A 15,793-nucleotide genomic window follows, 5' to 3' on the forward strand; every position below is an offset into this window, starting at 1 on the left:
TTTGTTTTTTAACAGTACTTGCACTTCCTAGAGAGACAGGGTTTGGATGTTTTAATTGTAGTCTTGAAGATTTGAGATGCTAGAACACCTGCGATTGGTGTAATGACAATCAATCACCCTTGAGCAAAAACTCTGCTTCCACTGACCATTTATATTAATGTACCCCATTGACTGCAAGGTTGAATGGATGTAAACTAGACCATGCATACTCATCATTTTAAACACTGCATTTATAATTGGAGTGTAAATTAAATGATGAGTGTAAAAATTATCTGCCTCTGCATGATTATGCACACAGCACAGGAACTCTGGAAAATACAATTGCGAAATGCTTGTTTGCTTTTACTGGAAAGAAAAGCATAATTTGTTACAAAAGAATTCTGAATTGCAACTTCCTGTTCATCTTATTAATTACACAATCATAAAATGCTAGGAAAATAAATATGCAGAGCGCTTCTGTTTGCTCCAGGAGCATTAACAGAGCAGAAGCTGAATGGAAATACACCATTGCTTTTATGACAGTGTGCAGTTTCCTTTTTTGAAAGGCTTCAGAGAAATAAGTTCTGTCTCACATAATTTTATCCATGGCTTACAATGACACCCATGTAGATAAAAATCAAAAGAAGCCTTCTGGTTTCTGGCAAGTAACCTGACCTTTGCACTACCCTAGGCTCTAAACTTGTGTGTAAATGTACACAGGAAAATAATAAAGCTGTCATATTTACAAGATTTTCATGCGTAAAAATGCCTAGCACGCACCTTATCTGGAGGCCTGGCGAGAACCAATTCCTAGACCGCTGCTGCTGAAGTAAGTTCTCATATTCCTGAATGGGCATTGAACATTGGAACCACCATAGTTACCAAAATAGATGTGGGTTCCTAACATGGAAACGGGGGCACCACAGCACGCTCTGGTTTGAAGGTATCGAAGAACCCCTCGTCATCCCATTACCAATTCTGTCATCACCAGCTTTGCAGCATTTGGCTCCAGATTCAACTATTTTTGTAATAAAAAAAGTATTTTATTTTTTATTTTTAAGTACCTGTTCAAATAAGAACATTCCCTGTGTATGTAAAACGATATTATGTTGTGTGCCGGCATCATTATTAAGTGTCATTCTCTAATCCAGGCCAGTTTTAGCTTTTGTGGAAGTGGAGATCCAAGAAGTTGACATGACTGCCCAGGAGAAAGTTCTTCAAGCAATATCGTCCAGCCAAGGGCCGCTTGATGCCACCGTCGTGGTGCAGCTTGTTTCACCGACGGCTGAAGAGAAGAACGACTTTCCAGAAGACTTGAGTGCTGAGCTCATAGAGCTCTTCCAGTATTCTGGGGCCATTATTCTTGTCAGGTAAAGATGGGCTTGAACCTGCTGGAAATTGGAAACTACTGTTCGGAAGACAGTGCCTCGGATAAAGATTGGAGAGGCCAATAACTGATCATGAAATATGTATTAACTAACATAGTAGACCTTTGTCACGAGGAATACCTTCATCGAGCATCCACATACGTCTATATTCATCACTTGCAAGCTCAAGTATTGCACATGTAACATTTCGTCATAGGCGATGTTGATTCATTTACAGTGATCTTAATACATTCACAATGCATCTTCTGCAGGATTTGCATGCACATGCTGTATTTGACTTAAAAAATTATGAGTTGAGATTTGTATTTATGTTCCATTTCATGACCCTCTTTCTGTCCCCTCCACACTAAGGTTCAGTGGTGGCCAGATGCTAGTAACGTTCGCCGACAGCAGGACGGCTCTTAATATCGTTGACCTGGATGGCATGAAGGTAACCCCCTTCCTTTGTTTGCTTTTTTGTCGTTGTTTTTTTTAATCTAAATCCATTCAATTTTATGTTTGTTAGACAGATGTGAAAAAAGGTATTCATTTTCATCTTACTATATTTATTTATTTTGGGATTTGATAAGGCACCACATGCATACCAGAATACTCCAGACCTAGCACTGACAAAAAGGGGGGCATGGGGCGATGGGGGTGGGGGAGAGGAGGGGCTAATGGAAAGTGGTGAACAGCAGGCAAGTTGATACTTAACAAACTCAATAGCTTAACCAGGAAAATTAACTACAGCCGTTCCAGGTGGGTGGCGCGTTATTTATGCACTGTTCCTCGTACAGTTGTCCCTCTGGAGAAGAAGGGTTTTTAGTGCTTTACTAAAGCTTAAATGGTTCTTGCTCTTGTCGAGTGTCCAGTGGGAGAGAGTTTCAATATTCAGTATATGAGTGAGGCATTAAGGAAAGGAAAAAGGAAGTGCCATTCAGTGGTGTAATACGCTTCAAGTGGGTCATCTGGAGAAGGATGAGGGCAATAGAAATGATCACTTTACTTTTGTTGAAGGAAAAAAGACTGAAGGTCTATAGTGCATGCACTTTTTTTCAAAATCCATATGATATGGAATCAAATTGAATTCATTATAGCAAATATTATTTCATTATTAAGAATCCTACATTAGAAAGCGGCACTAATCTATAATGAAGTCATTGTCTCTCCTCTGGACATAGTTGTTTTTTCTTGTTATTTTATATGCAACTCGTCTCAACCTGCTGTTTTGGTTTGTGGCTCCAATGTCTAGAACTCTGCTCTCGCTTTACAGGTAAGAGGCAGAGCAGTGAAGATCCGGCCCAAAACTAAAGACTGGTTGAAAGACTTCCAAAAAGAAATCACCCGTAACAGAGACAGCATTGCACCCATGTCACCCACTGCAAACTCTTGTCTGCTGGAGGAAAACTTTGACTTTTCCAACCTGGATTATGATTCAGAAGGTTAGTAGATTAAAAAAAGAAAGTGAGGTCCATATTCACTTTCTTCTCAATCGTTAACTAAATAACTTAAGGCCCCTTCTGGAAGGACCGTAACTGGTTTGTTGAATGATCAAACATTTGGAGGGTACAATGTGAGGGACAGAAGTGCCCCTCTGAGCTCCTACTCCACAGTTGTTTGATTGCAAATCACAAGTATTTTTGAGAATTCTTAATGTGTTTCCAATTTATTAAATCTTTAACACAGCATCACACACAAAACGTAATTAACAATATATAATACATTCATTGCCACAAAACCATTTGTTACAAATTCTTACCTTACATTAATGCTCCTAAAATGTATACTTAGTTCATATAAGCATTTTCCCCCAGAAATGATTAATTAATATTAAATCTTCACTAATGCAATAAGTAATGGGGCCCCACCTATGAAGGGTACTGAATACATGAACTCTAAAGCGCATGGATACATGTCAGTATTTTGGGTTAGGGAATCTACTCACGTATGCTGGGGCACTACTATAATATCTATAATGTTTGGCTATTTCAAAGTATAGTGTGTACCTCACTATCTGGTCATGGTCATTGCACCTTTATACTGGCTTAGATATATTGAGCAACTTCGCCGGATTTTGCAATAGCTTTGTTTATTCTCACAGTTCTTTGCAAATAATTACATTCAGTGGCTTACTTGGGTTCCCAGCTAGTACCATGTCTATATCGCCAGGTAGTGAGGACGAGGCCGGGTTTAGAATGCTATAATGAAGATTACCCCTGCTAGCTGCGCAGGGAGTATTAATTCTATTAAAAACTAGGAGAAGAGCATTATGCTTCAACTTCAATATATCACTCTTCAGCAGTTGCAACAAAAACACAAGAAAACTCTGAAAAGTGTCCATAATTAACTTTTCTTTTCTGAAATTACAAATCCCAAAGTCTAAGTAGTCCAGTCCTGAACAGCCCAGCTACGACATACATCCTGTCCCTGGGCTCCTCCTCTCCTTTACATGCTCTGAACCGTCTCTTGTACTTTCTAACCATGTCCCGCCAACAGTGCGAAGACTCCAAAACTCGTCAACGGGAGCGATGCTGCTCCCTTGCCTTCCTGTTCCTCAACTTAAGCTCCGTTAGCTGCCGCTCTCTGCTCTGTTATTCTTCTGCGCTTCCCCTAAGGAACATACAATGAACAAATTTAGGGTGGCGTCTATGTACTGTTGTAATCCACAAATATCAAATTATAAACATTACATGATTGGGTGGGAATTTAATGCTCGCCTCCTTGTCTTTAATAGAATTAATACTCTCTGCGCAGCTAGCAGGGGTAATCTTCATTCTATGACAAGACTGGAGGTGAGCAATATGCTTGTTCAAAGCTTCCCCAACACTGTAACAACCAGGCTCTGTCGGCTTGAAGTAAAACTCTTTAAATGTACGATCACTAGCCCAATCATCTTCCAGCATAATCTCTCGTAATGATACTCCTGTCGTAAAGGCTCTGGTAGCCATTGCCCCTCTTACAGAATGCGCCCCATACATTACCTCTTTAACCCACCTCGCGATGCTGGCTGTTGCAACTGCCTGAAAAGGCTTCCTACGCGCTATTAGCAATTGGATGCTACCGGCTGCTCTACAGTCTTCTGTCCTACTTTCATATTCTTTAATGCATCTCGCTACGCACCATTTAAGGTTGCTCGGGAAATAAGGATAATGGACCGTACTGGCCCTGTCTTGGTCCTTTTGACTATTGAGAAGGTCACTCTTTCTGTACCAAATGATCTCTTATTAATCTCAAGCTCCTTGACATCTGACACACACTTGCATGATATTAAAAATAACAGCATCGCTCGTTTACCCGATAATTGCTTCAGTGACGGATACCATACTGTATTATACCTAGGCTCTGGGGGCACCTTATACCTGGCTCCTCTGATGAGCCTCACTACTGCTGGGTGTTCCCCTGCCGGAACTCCTTCAATTGGTAGGTGTCCCGCAGAGATCGCAGATCTGTACACCCCTATGGTCCATAATGCTCTTCCGTCCTGCAACAAGTGTGCTAAGAAATTCAGTATAGTCACTACAGGGGCTGAAATGGGATGAAGATTTCTAGCTGAACACCAGTTTGTCCATTTGGACCAAGCCACGTCGTAGCTCCTCCTAGTGGATGGAGCCCAGGATTCTGCGATAAGCTCTGAAGCCTGGTCCGAAATGCCTGGAAGCACCCAGCATCTCCTGATATCCTGCATGTGACGAGCGGGAGACTCCCTCTCACTCTCAGAGGATGTCACGACCCAGCTGGGTCCGTGAGCAGTCGGTCTCCTTCTGGGAGAACCAGCGGTAGATCTGCTGCTAGCTCCATTAGTGTCGGGAACCACACTTGTGACTTCCACAGTGGTGCTACTAAAACTAATTCCGCTCTCTCCCTCCGTCACTTCACTAAAACTCTGCTCAGCATCACGAAGGGGGGAAATGCATAGTATGGACCTCCTGACCATTTCTGTAGAAACGCATCCGTGTCCTGTGCCTCCGGGTCTAACCTCCAGCTGAAGTAATTGGCTGTCTGGGTATTGAGACGGGATGCAAAGAGGTCTAGGTTTTACCAGACCCCACCTCATATTCAGAGTCTGAAATACTGCTGGATCCAGTCTCCAGTCGCTGGAGTACGTCAGGTACCGTGAGTTCATGTCAGCCACCACATTGAGTGCCCCGGGCAGGTATTCCGCTGTCACTGAAGTTCCTGACTGGAAGCAGAAGTGCCAAAAATCTTTCGCAAGCTCCGCCAGCAGCTTGGACTTCGTTCCTCCTTGTTGATTTATGTAACAGACTGCCGAGATATTGTCCATCTTTAGCAGAACGCACAACCTCACCTTCGCTCTCGTGAATGCTTTGATCGCAAATGATCCTGCCAGAAGTTCCAGGCAGTTTATGTGCAGGCAAAGTTCCTCTTCGCTTCATTTTCCTCCTCTCTCTAGATCTCTGCATCTCGCTCCCCAACTTATGCGACTGGGGTCTGACTCTATTATCAGGTCTGGTCGGTCTCCGAACATGGCAGGCCCATTCCAGGCGTCCATATTCTTCAACCACTGTTCCAGTTCCGTGATGGACTCCTGATCCTAAAGGTACTTGCTGATGATATTTTAAACCCTGCTGCACGTGTTTTATCTTTAGTCTATGCAGTGCTCGATAGTGCAAATGGCCTGGGAATATGGCCTGAGTGGAGGCAGCTAATAACCCCACTATCCTCGCGAGCACTCTGAGAGAAATCAACTGCTTGCTCAAGCAGGCTTTGATCTCCCTTTTGATATCTCTTATCTTCCAGGCTGGTAGCTCTAATATTGCTTTCCTGGTCTCTAGGATGAATCCCAGGAAATCTAGTCTCTGTGCTGGCGTGGTGTCTGACTTCTCCATGTTCACCAGAAAACCCAGCGATAACAGTAGCTCCTGCAACCCTACTGTCTGGTAAATTAGTGTGTGCCAGTCCTCCGCTAGGAGCAACAGGTTGTCTAGATTTATAATTAACCTGATACCCCTCTCTCGAATCGCTGCTGCTACTGGCTTCATCAGCTTGGTAAAAGCCCAGGGAGCTGATGCAAGCCGAAGGGCATCGCCTTGAATTGCCAGAGCTGTCTGTTCCAGCGAAAAAGCTAGGAACGTCCTGTAATTCGCTTGCACCGGTAACGTTAGTTAGGCGTATTTCAGGTCTAGCCTCGTCAGCCGGTCTCTTTCTCTCAGGGAGTCTGAGTTGATGCATACCCTCCATCTTGAAATGGCGGTACATGATCCAACCGTTTAACTCTTAAGTTTTTAACTGCCCGTACCTTCTCCTTCCTGTGCACTAGAAACATATTGCTTACAAATCTGCGGGGTGCTGTGCACTTCTCTGTGGCGTCTTTCTGCGCTAGTTGGCTTAGCTTGTGATCTAAACATTGTTGCTCTGCTAGTGCTAAGCGTTGCTGGTCTGGCCAGTTTAACTGTACAGGCGGTTGTATGGACTCCAGCTGCAGACCTCTGAGGGTTTGCAATATCCAAGCATCCCTGGAAAAAGCACGCCAATTTCCCCAAAACATTCATGTTCTCCCCCCTACCGGAGGATACTCTCGTTTCTCTCACCTGGTGTAAAGCCTTGTCCACGAATAGTTCCTCTTCCTCTGCGCCCTCTAGGGAAACGTCCCCTGGCAGGGTAGAAGGTGTCTTGCTGTTTGTTTTCTCAGTATTGGGCTCTGGGATTCAGGGGCCTTCTTCCTCCTTGCGAGCGACCGGCCGCACGACCCCTGAAGCAGCCAGTCCCGGCAAAAAGTCTGTTTGGAAACACTTTCCGTATGGAGGTCTGCGGCTTTTCCAGGGACCGGCTCATCTCCTTTCCAAAAGTCTCTCCGAAGAGGAGGCTCTGCACCACTTCTCCGGCTTCATATGATGCGAGGTCGCTCAGCTTTGGATCAATTTTGAGCAGCAGACCTCTCCTTCGATCAGAAGACATGGCGCCGTTAGCGTTGCCTAGAAGGCAGACCGCCCTGTGCGCCCAACTCGTTAGTGCGTCGGGGTCCAGTTCCTCCCCTGTATCCCTAGCCCTTTCCGCCAGGTCCATTATCTTCGTGAGAGGCCCTGTTAAATCTAGCACCTTCTCTTGACAGTTTCTCCACGATCTGTCAATTCCTTTACACAGATTTTTACTGGTCTTAGACATGAAGATCAACATCTTAGGATGTAGCTCAGGGGTCTCTGCCACTTTTCCTGGGAGGTCTGGTCGGGGGCATTCCATGCACAGGCATTGCCTCACTTCTTTGTCAAGAGCCTTTCTTTATCTTATTGTCATATATTGTGCGACCCTAGTGGAGGACTGCAAGTCTGAGGCCCTCGGGTTCCGGATACTGCCGGGGTCAAACATGTCCACAATGTCCTCCTGTTCTTCCTCTAGATGTTTCTCTTTGCGGGTTCTCTTCCCCCCGCTGGGTTTCTCCCATTCCTCCTCTGCTACTTCCTCTCCTTCGTTAGAGAAGGGATCTCCCTCTGCCGGCTCCTCTTCCAAGCCTTGGTCATCTTCTTCTGTATTATCTTCCCCTGGAGTGGGGGTCGTGAGGCTTGGCACTGCCTGACGTTGCAGATAAGCTTCTTTAAGCTTAGCAAATGCGTCGGCTGCCCCAGGGGGTCTTCTGTTCACCCCGTATGCTGGGCCTGTGGGGGTTGTAAGAGTTTTTTCTCTTTCGGCCCTGGGCACTCCCCTTCGACCCTGTCTTCAAGGGTCCCCTGGGTGTGCTCTCAGTCTCTATGGTGCTCTCTCTGGGCTGATTAAGCATTGCTTCTAGAGTCGCCAGCCTCTCCTGCAGGGGTCTCACCCCCTGTGCCACTGCATCGACCAGAGAGCTTCTCAGCACTTCCTTGAAGTTGGCAGCGAGGTCCAGAATCTGTTCCTCTTCGCTCCACTCAAATTCTGACATCTTTTTAAGCATGCTGTGTGCCTAGTACCTGAAGCAGGTGTCTTTGCACGCCCACATTGCTTGGTCTGATGCCTCTGACTGTAAATGAATATTTTTTTATTTTATTTTTGTTATATGTGGCTTGCACCAGTCTGTCTCATCATCTTGTTTGCCCTTGAAATAGGCTGTGTGTGTCCAATCCGCCACTCCTTGGTGGCTAAGTGGCTCTCAGAAGGTTAAATGTGCCTGCATCCATTGGAAAGTAATTCTTCTTTCCTTCGTGGGATACCGACCACTTTACAGCTGACTTTCAGCTGATCTGGAGTGCCGACGTTGTGGCGTGTATTCACAGTTCAATTATTCTGAAATCTGTCATTTATGATATTAAAGTCACCTCCGGGCCTGGCGTCCGTTCTCCTCTGTCGCTTCCTTAAAGGATAGTTCTGGGACTTTTTTTTTATTGTCCCTACGGTTCGGCCATGTGTTTTTAAGCATAACTCAGTAGATCGTAGAAAACTTTCCTATGGACCTTACCCGACTTTTCGTCCATTATCGCACTCGAAATCAGCCGCCATTTTCTGATAATCCTATCATTTCCCCCCATCGACCTGGCTCACCTGCTTTTGCGGCACTAAATCAAATCCCCCGCCCCTGAAACAGACTTTATCAAAACATTCATATTCCCCGCCTCTATCCGTGACGTGACTGTGCTGCGTAGGCAAACGCGCTCAGATGTCTTCTACGCGACTCCACACAGAACCCGGAAATCAACACAGATTAGCGCACAACACAGCGCGCCACAATTCGGAATATGAAACTGTACTTTTAAATCAAACCGCAAGATTGTAAATTTGGTAAAGTACATTTATTTGACATCAAATGTTTTGAGAATATTCAGCGATTTTCATTTTTATTTGCTCACGTTCCAAAAAGTTCATTTTGAGGCACGCGATGTTCCTTTGCTGTACACAGGGTCTTAGATCATCTCACAATACAGCGCCACAATTTGGAATATGAAACTGTGGTTTAAAAGCAAACGGCAAGATTGTACATTTGGCAAAGTACATTTATTGGACATCAAATGTTTAGAGAATATTCAGCGATTTGCATTTTTCTTTGCTCTCGATCCAAAATAGTTTGTCTTGAGGCAAGCGATGTTCGTGTGCAGTACACAGGGTGTTGGTTTACGATAAAATAAGCTCTTCGGTCGCACTGATAATCGCATGGCTGTTCCAACAACGAGGCACTAGGCCACCACAACGGTCTGTATGTTGCAGCTAGCCGTTAGTACCGCGTAAGGGCATACTTGTACTTGGCGATCGTCCCATAAAATGGTCAGGGTGGTAACGTTGTTCAGGCGGAGAAGCAACTGGCGGTTAAAAAAGCCATCCGCCGGTGTCTGGTACTCGTGACACATACAGTAATGAATGATGTACCTGTTTGAAAAACATAAAAAATGAAATTAGTCTCACCATCAGATCTTTATTAAAATTATTCATTTTATATATTAGGTCGGGAAATTATTTCATAGCTAGGACAGTGCAACTGGGTATTATACGTCAAGGGGGGGCTGTAGGATACTGAGACAGTCCCCCAGTGCAGGGGTTGACAGGGAGGCAGTGCAGGTGGAGAGTGGAAGGGCCCAGGACCGAGGTCGCAGACAGTGGACCAATTGTAGCAGGGGAGAGGGAGAGAGAAAGCCGAAGCTAAGAGGAAGGTTTTGAGGTGCTTCCGTAAAAGGAGATGGTTCTCCTCAAGATAGTGCGCGGTACAAAACAATATGCCACATAGAACGAACAAGTACAACTTAACCCGTCTTTAAAGCTACTGTATAGTAATTAAATTGCGGTATCAACTCATCTAAAGAGTTACTTACATTATATTTGCATTTTCCATTGTGTCTGTGCGTAGGGCAGCCCCGAAATACCACTCCTTCTATGCCGACGTTATTTCTTCTAATGAACGAACATTAAATGGCTATCGTTTCTGAAATTTTATTCATTATCGTTTCTTACGTTATTGCACCACACCCCCAAAAAGAAGTCTTTCGGGATGGTCCCGGCCTGTCAAGGTCAAATAACAATAGAACCTTATACTGAGTCGTGGGCCATTCCGGCACCCGAGCAAAAAATCAAAGCAGCTGACCTTCACTTTGAACGAGCACACATTCCTAGTTAGCTACATTCAGTGTAAGGCCATCTCACAGGACTTGAAATTTACACTCCATCTTTGCATTTTGTCTGCGTGCTTTGCAGCCCCAGAGAACCATAAATACGGAGACATTCTATATTTTTTGAAAAATTATTTATATTACTGTTTGGTTTAATTTAATGCGCAAATGAACAAGGTTGGATAGACACATTGCATGTACACTGAGCAATCACTTTTATTTACACAATACATAGCTACACATATTCAATGGGCCTGCGACATGAGGAGACTCGAGAGCAAAGTCACAGGTGACACCCGGGTGGTTCGCACTACTGCACGGTGAAGGGAGGGGCAAGGGTGGAGAGACACATTGCATGTACACTGAGCAATCACTTTTATTTACACATTACATAGATACACATATTCAATGGGCCTGCGACATGAGGAGACTCGAGAGAACAGACAATCAAATGACAATCATTTAAACCGTGATGTGTATTTCTCAATGAGCTCTGCTTTAGGTGGACATGGAACAGAGGCAATGTTGGGTGGCAATGCAGTTGTCCCCTGCACAGGTTCGTTCACAACTCCATGTATGTGCCTATCTAGGACATCAACAATAAGTCTCTCAATAAACTCATATTGCATATCCTCAAACACTGGTTTGATCACCCATTGTTTACTTCTTTTAGTGAAGGCCTTATTGTAGCGAAGCGTCCCTAAAGTTCCGGTCGTCCTACTTTGTTGACGGCCAACATTATGGTTATGTGCCAAGACCGCTAGAAGAGTCCGATTTATCATGCCCTCCATGCCAAAATGCAATCGTTTTGGCCTGTACTTTAGGCACATATTGTGGAACACCTCCAAATCACCTGTGTGGCAGAATTCCGTGAGTCCCCTCAAATCTCTTGTTATAGTTTTATCAAATACAATCTTTTCAATGGCTTTGTGAGTGGGTGATGAAGGAATCAACCACTTCTTCTTCCGTGCCTCCTCTGTGGACAAATGGCCATGTTCACAATTGTGGAAATGTTGGTTTGTGGTCCAGTGGTGAACGTTGATACAGTGTAGCATTACTGACCGCCATTTTTCCAGTAGAATTTCCAACGACCCTCCACATGTTTTTGAGCTCCACCAAAGATGGTTGCTGATTGACTTGGACCACTGTGAAATATCTTGCATATCTTTTTTTTTACCTGCAGCCGACATTTTATTATTGATTGTTTTTGCAAGATGCCAAACGTCAAATTGGTGATTTATATTTTTGTACTCTTCTCTCATTGTCTTGGCAATTGAAACGTGTCTGTCCGTGGCTATCAGGTCGATCACCATTCCCCGCGATTGTAGTTCTTGCAATGATGCTACAAAGCCAACTTTCTCCATGGCCACTGAGGATGTACTTTGTGACACCTGCACGACCACCGAACTCACAATTTTCTTACTTTCCATGTCCTGAAAGTGGTAGGTGCAGTACTTGGCTGAAAATCCTGGGCTGTCGCACTGTCCATCACCGGCTAGCCTGAACCGTTTGCCCGCGAATGTACTATCAATAGACATTTTTTCCATTCTCCAAGCTTCGCTAATGGCTGGAAATAGATAATCGGTTTGGTATTTGTAGAACTGAGTTTTCGCAATGAAATGGATTCCCACAAACTGAAAGAAAGACTCTAACTTTTTAAAACTTGAACCACTAAAAAGTGCAGCCGCTGCACAAAGTAGATTGCCTGCTGGCAGTTGCCCCAGCATGGGTTGTGCAGACCATGAGAAAGGATGATATTTTGCACAGGTGGCATGTATTTTAAGGTAAGTGCCTCGAATTGCACGAGTCACATTAATCAATGGCTCCCCACATACTTCCCCACCAACCGAATGCCCACATTTCATCCGAATAATAATATCAATCAAACAACTATCGAATACAATGAATTTGGCCTCTTTCCTTATACTGTCACTCTGCATCCCAGCTGGTTCGGCCTGTAACGTTGAGGACATGTCACTCACATGAAAGGTAGAATCTCTGATATCGTCTTCCGCTATGTTCAGTGATATTGATGGTGTTTCATTGTCGTCCACTTCATTCTCTTCCATTGCAACATCTGTTCCTTCTCCGGCGATGGGTGAATAAAACAATTTCTTCAATTTTCTCGCGGTCTTAGTTTTTGCGGGTGTGGATTCTGTGAATTGATCTCCGACTGCACCCGAACTACCAGGAGGACATTCACTATCAATGGCTGGATGTGGTATAGCTCCGTTGTCAATCACTTCATATTCTTCCCATTGGCACGATGCATCTCCAGTCTCAAGTCCCTGCCAAAAGGTTTGACAAGCAACATCTCTCGTTCGCTTCACTGTCTGTGTAGATCTAGTTCGTACACCCACTCGCAACTAGAGGACAGATTGGAAAAGGGATGTTCAGTTTAAACACAACTTACAGTATTGAACTATTAACAGTGAAAAACAACATAATATAGTGACAAGGACACTAACCTTCTTTTGCTTTCTTTTCTTTGAAACTTTCTTGCCTCGAACTTCAACATCAGGACGCTGTTGCTCCGACTCGTGTGTGCATGTCTCCACTTCCTCTTGCGCTGCAACGACTATATTTTCATGATAAGCACATCCATCACGCACTGACGCTCCATCGACTCCCTGAAACATAGAACTTTCATTAGTATGTATAATAATATCGAAAACACAAAATGTACTTGGGGACCAATACCCACGTACATCTCAATAGCAAAACACGAATGAACGCTTTGTGTAGAACATTCGAACGACACCACCCAGAGATCTGCATCAACTACTAGGGGTGATGTTCTTGTAGAAGAAGCTCCGTCATCTCCCTGAAACATAGTACTTGCGTTAATAAAGAAGGAAGTATAGCGGATGTAATCACGTCATATGATCTCGCTTGATCGAACTGTCAGTATCCATACCTCGAAATGCATAAGAACATCAAGGGACGATGTAACTGTGGTGCACACTTCTGCAAGCTGTTGCGCCGACCCGTAACTGCATGCTCCCCCTTCTTCTTGGACTAATGCTCCATCGACTCCCTGAAACATAGGACTTTCATTAGTAATGAACACAATATTGAAAAAAGAAGACACATAGGAGGGCGACGACAGAAGGACATATCAATGGCTAAAAACGAAAGAAGCATTGTGTGTAACAATCGCGCTACAAGAATGCAAGATCTGATGATCTCCATCGATGGAACTGTCCGGAAACGTACCTCGAGTATCTGAGTGACATCAACGGTTGTCGTCAATACGTTGGACTCCTCAGCATCTCCCTGAAAGACAGTACTTGCATTATTTTAGATAACAATAATTCGAGGGGATTGGGTCCTCCGACGTATTCCATATCTATGACATGTAATCACCACAGCTGTGCTGCTTCGGAAACTTTTTCGGCGTCTGCGTCCTGCGTCGATGACGTCGATGCGCCGTCGTCGAGGACCTCCTCCGACGTCCAACGTCATCCGATGTGATAAGTAGGACGCACGACGCCCATAGCCTCAGTTCTGTTTTTTCCGCGAACGTGTTGCTTCGTGTTTCTCGGTTTAAACGCCTCGACTCTTTGGAGTTCTGTTCTTCTCGGTTCTTCGAACCTGTTCGTTTGTGAAAATCCTTCTGAAGATGTCTACTTCGTCTTCGACCCCGCGTCTGGGTTTCAAGAAGTGCGGGGAGTGTGGGTCCAAGATGTCGGTGACGGACTCGCACAACGCCTGCCTCTGGTGCCTCGGGGAGGCCCACGACACGGATGACTGTATCGACTGCCAGTCGCTCACGTCCAAAGCCTTACGCGAACGTAAGAAGAAGTTGTCGGTAGGTCGGGTGTCCAAGCCCCGGAAGTCGAAGTCTGCGGGGCTTTCGACGGATGATTCGAGGGGTGACTCTCCGTGTCATCGTCGGAAGTCTCGTGGGTCTCCTTCTAGGAGTCGGTCTCGCCACTCCTCTGCCTCTTCGAGGCATTCTCGGAAGCGCCGACATCAGTCGTCTTCCAGGTCCTCTTTGGAGGGCTCTGCCCGGCACGTCGCTTACCCCTCCGGCCGTGCGACGCCGGAGGAATGGGCTTCCTTCGGGAAGAAGATGTTGGCGATTCTTGAGTCGCAGGGTACTCAGCCGTCCGCGCCCCCGAGTGGGGTCGGTCGTGTGAGGTCGAGAGACACCGCTCGCAAGAGTGGTCGGCACGAGTCACGGGAGAGGTCCCGTTCGGACAAGGGGACTCGTTCTCGACGTACCCGTTCCAGGTCCCGGTCCTCGACGCGTTCGAGACCGTGTGCACCTGTGAGGTCTTCGAAGAAGGCATCGACGTCTGTGGCGTCGAGGGCGTCGACAGGCTTTCTCGAGGCTCTGGCTCCGAGGAAGTCGTCGATGCCGTCGACGCTCAGGTCGTCGAGGGACACGCTCGGGGCTCCGGCCTCGAGGGCTGTGTCGACGCCGCCGATTCTGGAGGCGCTGCATCTGACGTTGACGCCGATTTCCTCGACGCCGATCCTCTCGCCGCCGATGCCGGTTCTCTCGACGCTGGCGCCGATTCGCTCGACGCCATCGACGCCTTTCGTGTCGGAGGTACCCCAGGGCACGGGTGGACCCCCTAGGAAGGCTCTGGTTAAGAGCAAGCACTCTCGAGTGCCTTCTTTTCGCCACCTGGACTATATTTCAGAGGCGGATGAGGATTCTGATGGCCTGGTTCCTAGTCAGGTTCCGGATGACATTGTCTCGGGCCATAGTCAGTTTGACGAGTTGAGACAGTCACTGCATGATGCCAGTGGACTGGACACCTCTCCGGAGGTGGAGTTTTGTAGGCCTGAGCCTGGCTCTCATGCTGATTCCTCGTACCGGCGCCTTATGGCTAGGGTTTCTGAGTACTTGGGATGGTCTGCTCCCCCAGGGGAGTTTGTGCAGGATGATCTGACAGACATCCTTGATGTTGGTCCCCCAACTGACCCGGTTCTGCCGTTCCATATGGGTTTACAGAGAAGGGTGGCGGCGGCTTGGACTGCTCCGGAGAGTCTTCCGGCGGTGGGCAGATCCTTGTTGCAGAAATACCGTCCAGCCAGTGGCGACCCCTACTACTTGACCAGGCACCCCACTCCGGAGAGTTTGGTGGTGCAGGCGGCCATGGCCCCGGCGAAGCAGGCGTCGTACCCTACCATCCCTCCTGATAGGGACGACAAACGTTTTGATGGCTGGGCGAAGAAAGTGTTTTCTTCTGGTGGTATGGCGCTTCAGGCGGCCAACTCCATTTGTGCCTTGTCACGTTTCACGCACACTCTGTGGAACTGTGTTGTGTTAGCGGCTGAACATGTTCCCGAAGGGGATGAACGGGATGGTTTCCTTGCTATGGTCCAGGATGGTAAGGATGCCATGTGTGAGTCCGTTCAGTCGGGTTTGGACTTAGCTGAATGCGTCAGTAGGTCCATGGCGGCAAGCAC

The 15,793-nt window shown here is 46.2% G+C and overlaps 1 protein-coding gene across 1 annotated transcript in view; it reads left to right on the forward strand.

Moving 5' to 3' along the window:
* SYNJ2 (synaptojanin 2) overlaps window positions 1-15,793 on the forward strand; it is a 1,190,168-nt gene that overhangs the window by 955,579 nt on the left and 218,796 nt on the right. Inside the window, exons 19-21 of the mRNA XM_069607872.1 lie at window positions 1,131-1,349; window positions 1,719-1,797; window positions 2,620-2,788. Of these exons, the coding sequence (XP_069463973.1) occupies window positions 1,131-1,349; window positions 1,719-1,797; window positions 2,620-2,788 (467 nt within the window). The remainder of the gene's footprint in view (window positions 1-1,130; window positions 1,350-1,718; window positions 1,798-2,619; window positions 2,789-15,793) is intronic.

Source organism: Ambystoma mexicanum, chromosome 4q (assembly GCF_040938575.1).
Source record: "Ambystoma mexicanum isolate Mex_15411 chromosome 4q, UKY_AmexF1_1, whole genome shotgun sequence".
Classification (NCBI taxonomy): Eukaryota; Metazoa; Chordata; class Amphibia; order Caudata; family Ambystomatidae; genus Ambystoma; species Ambystoma mexicanum.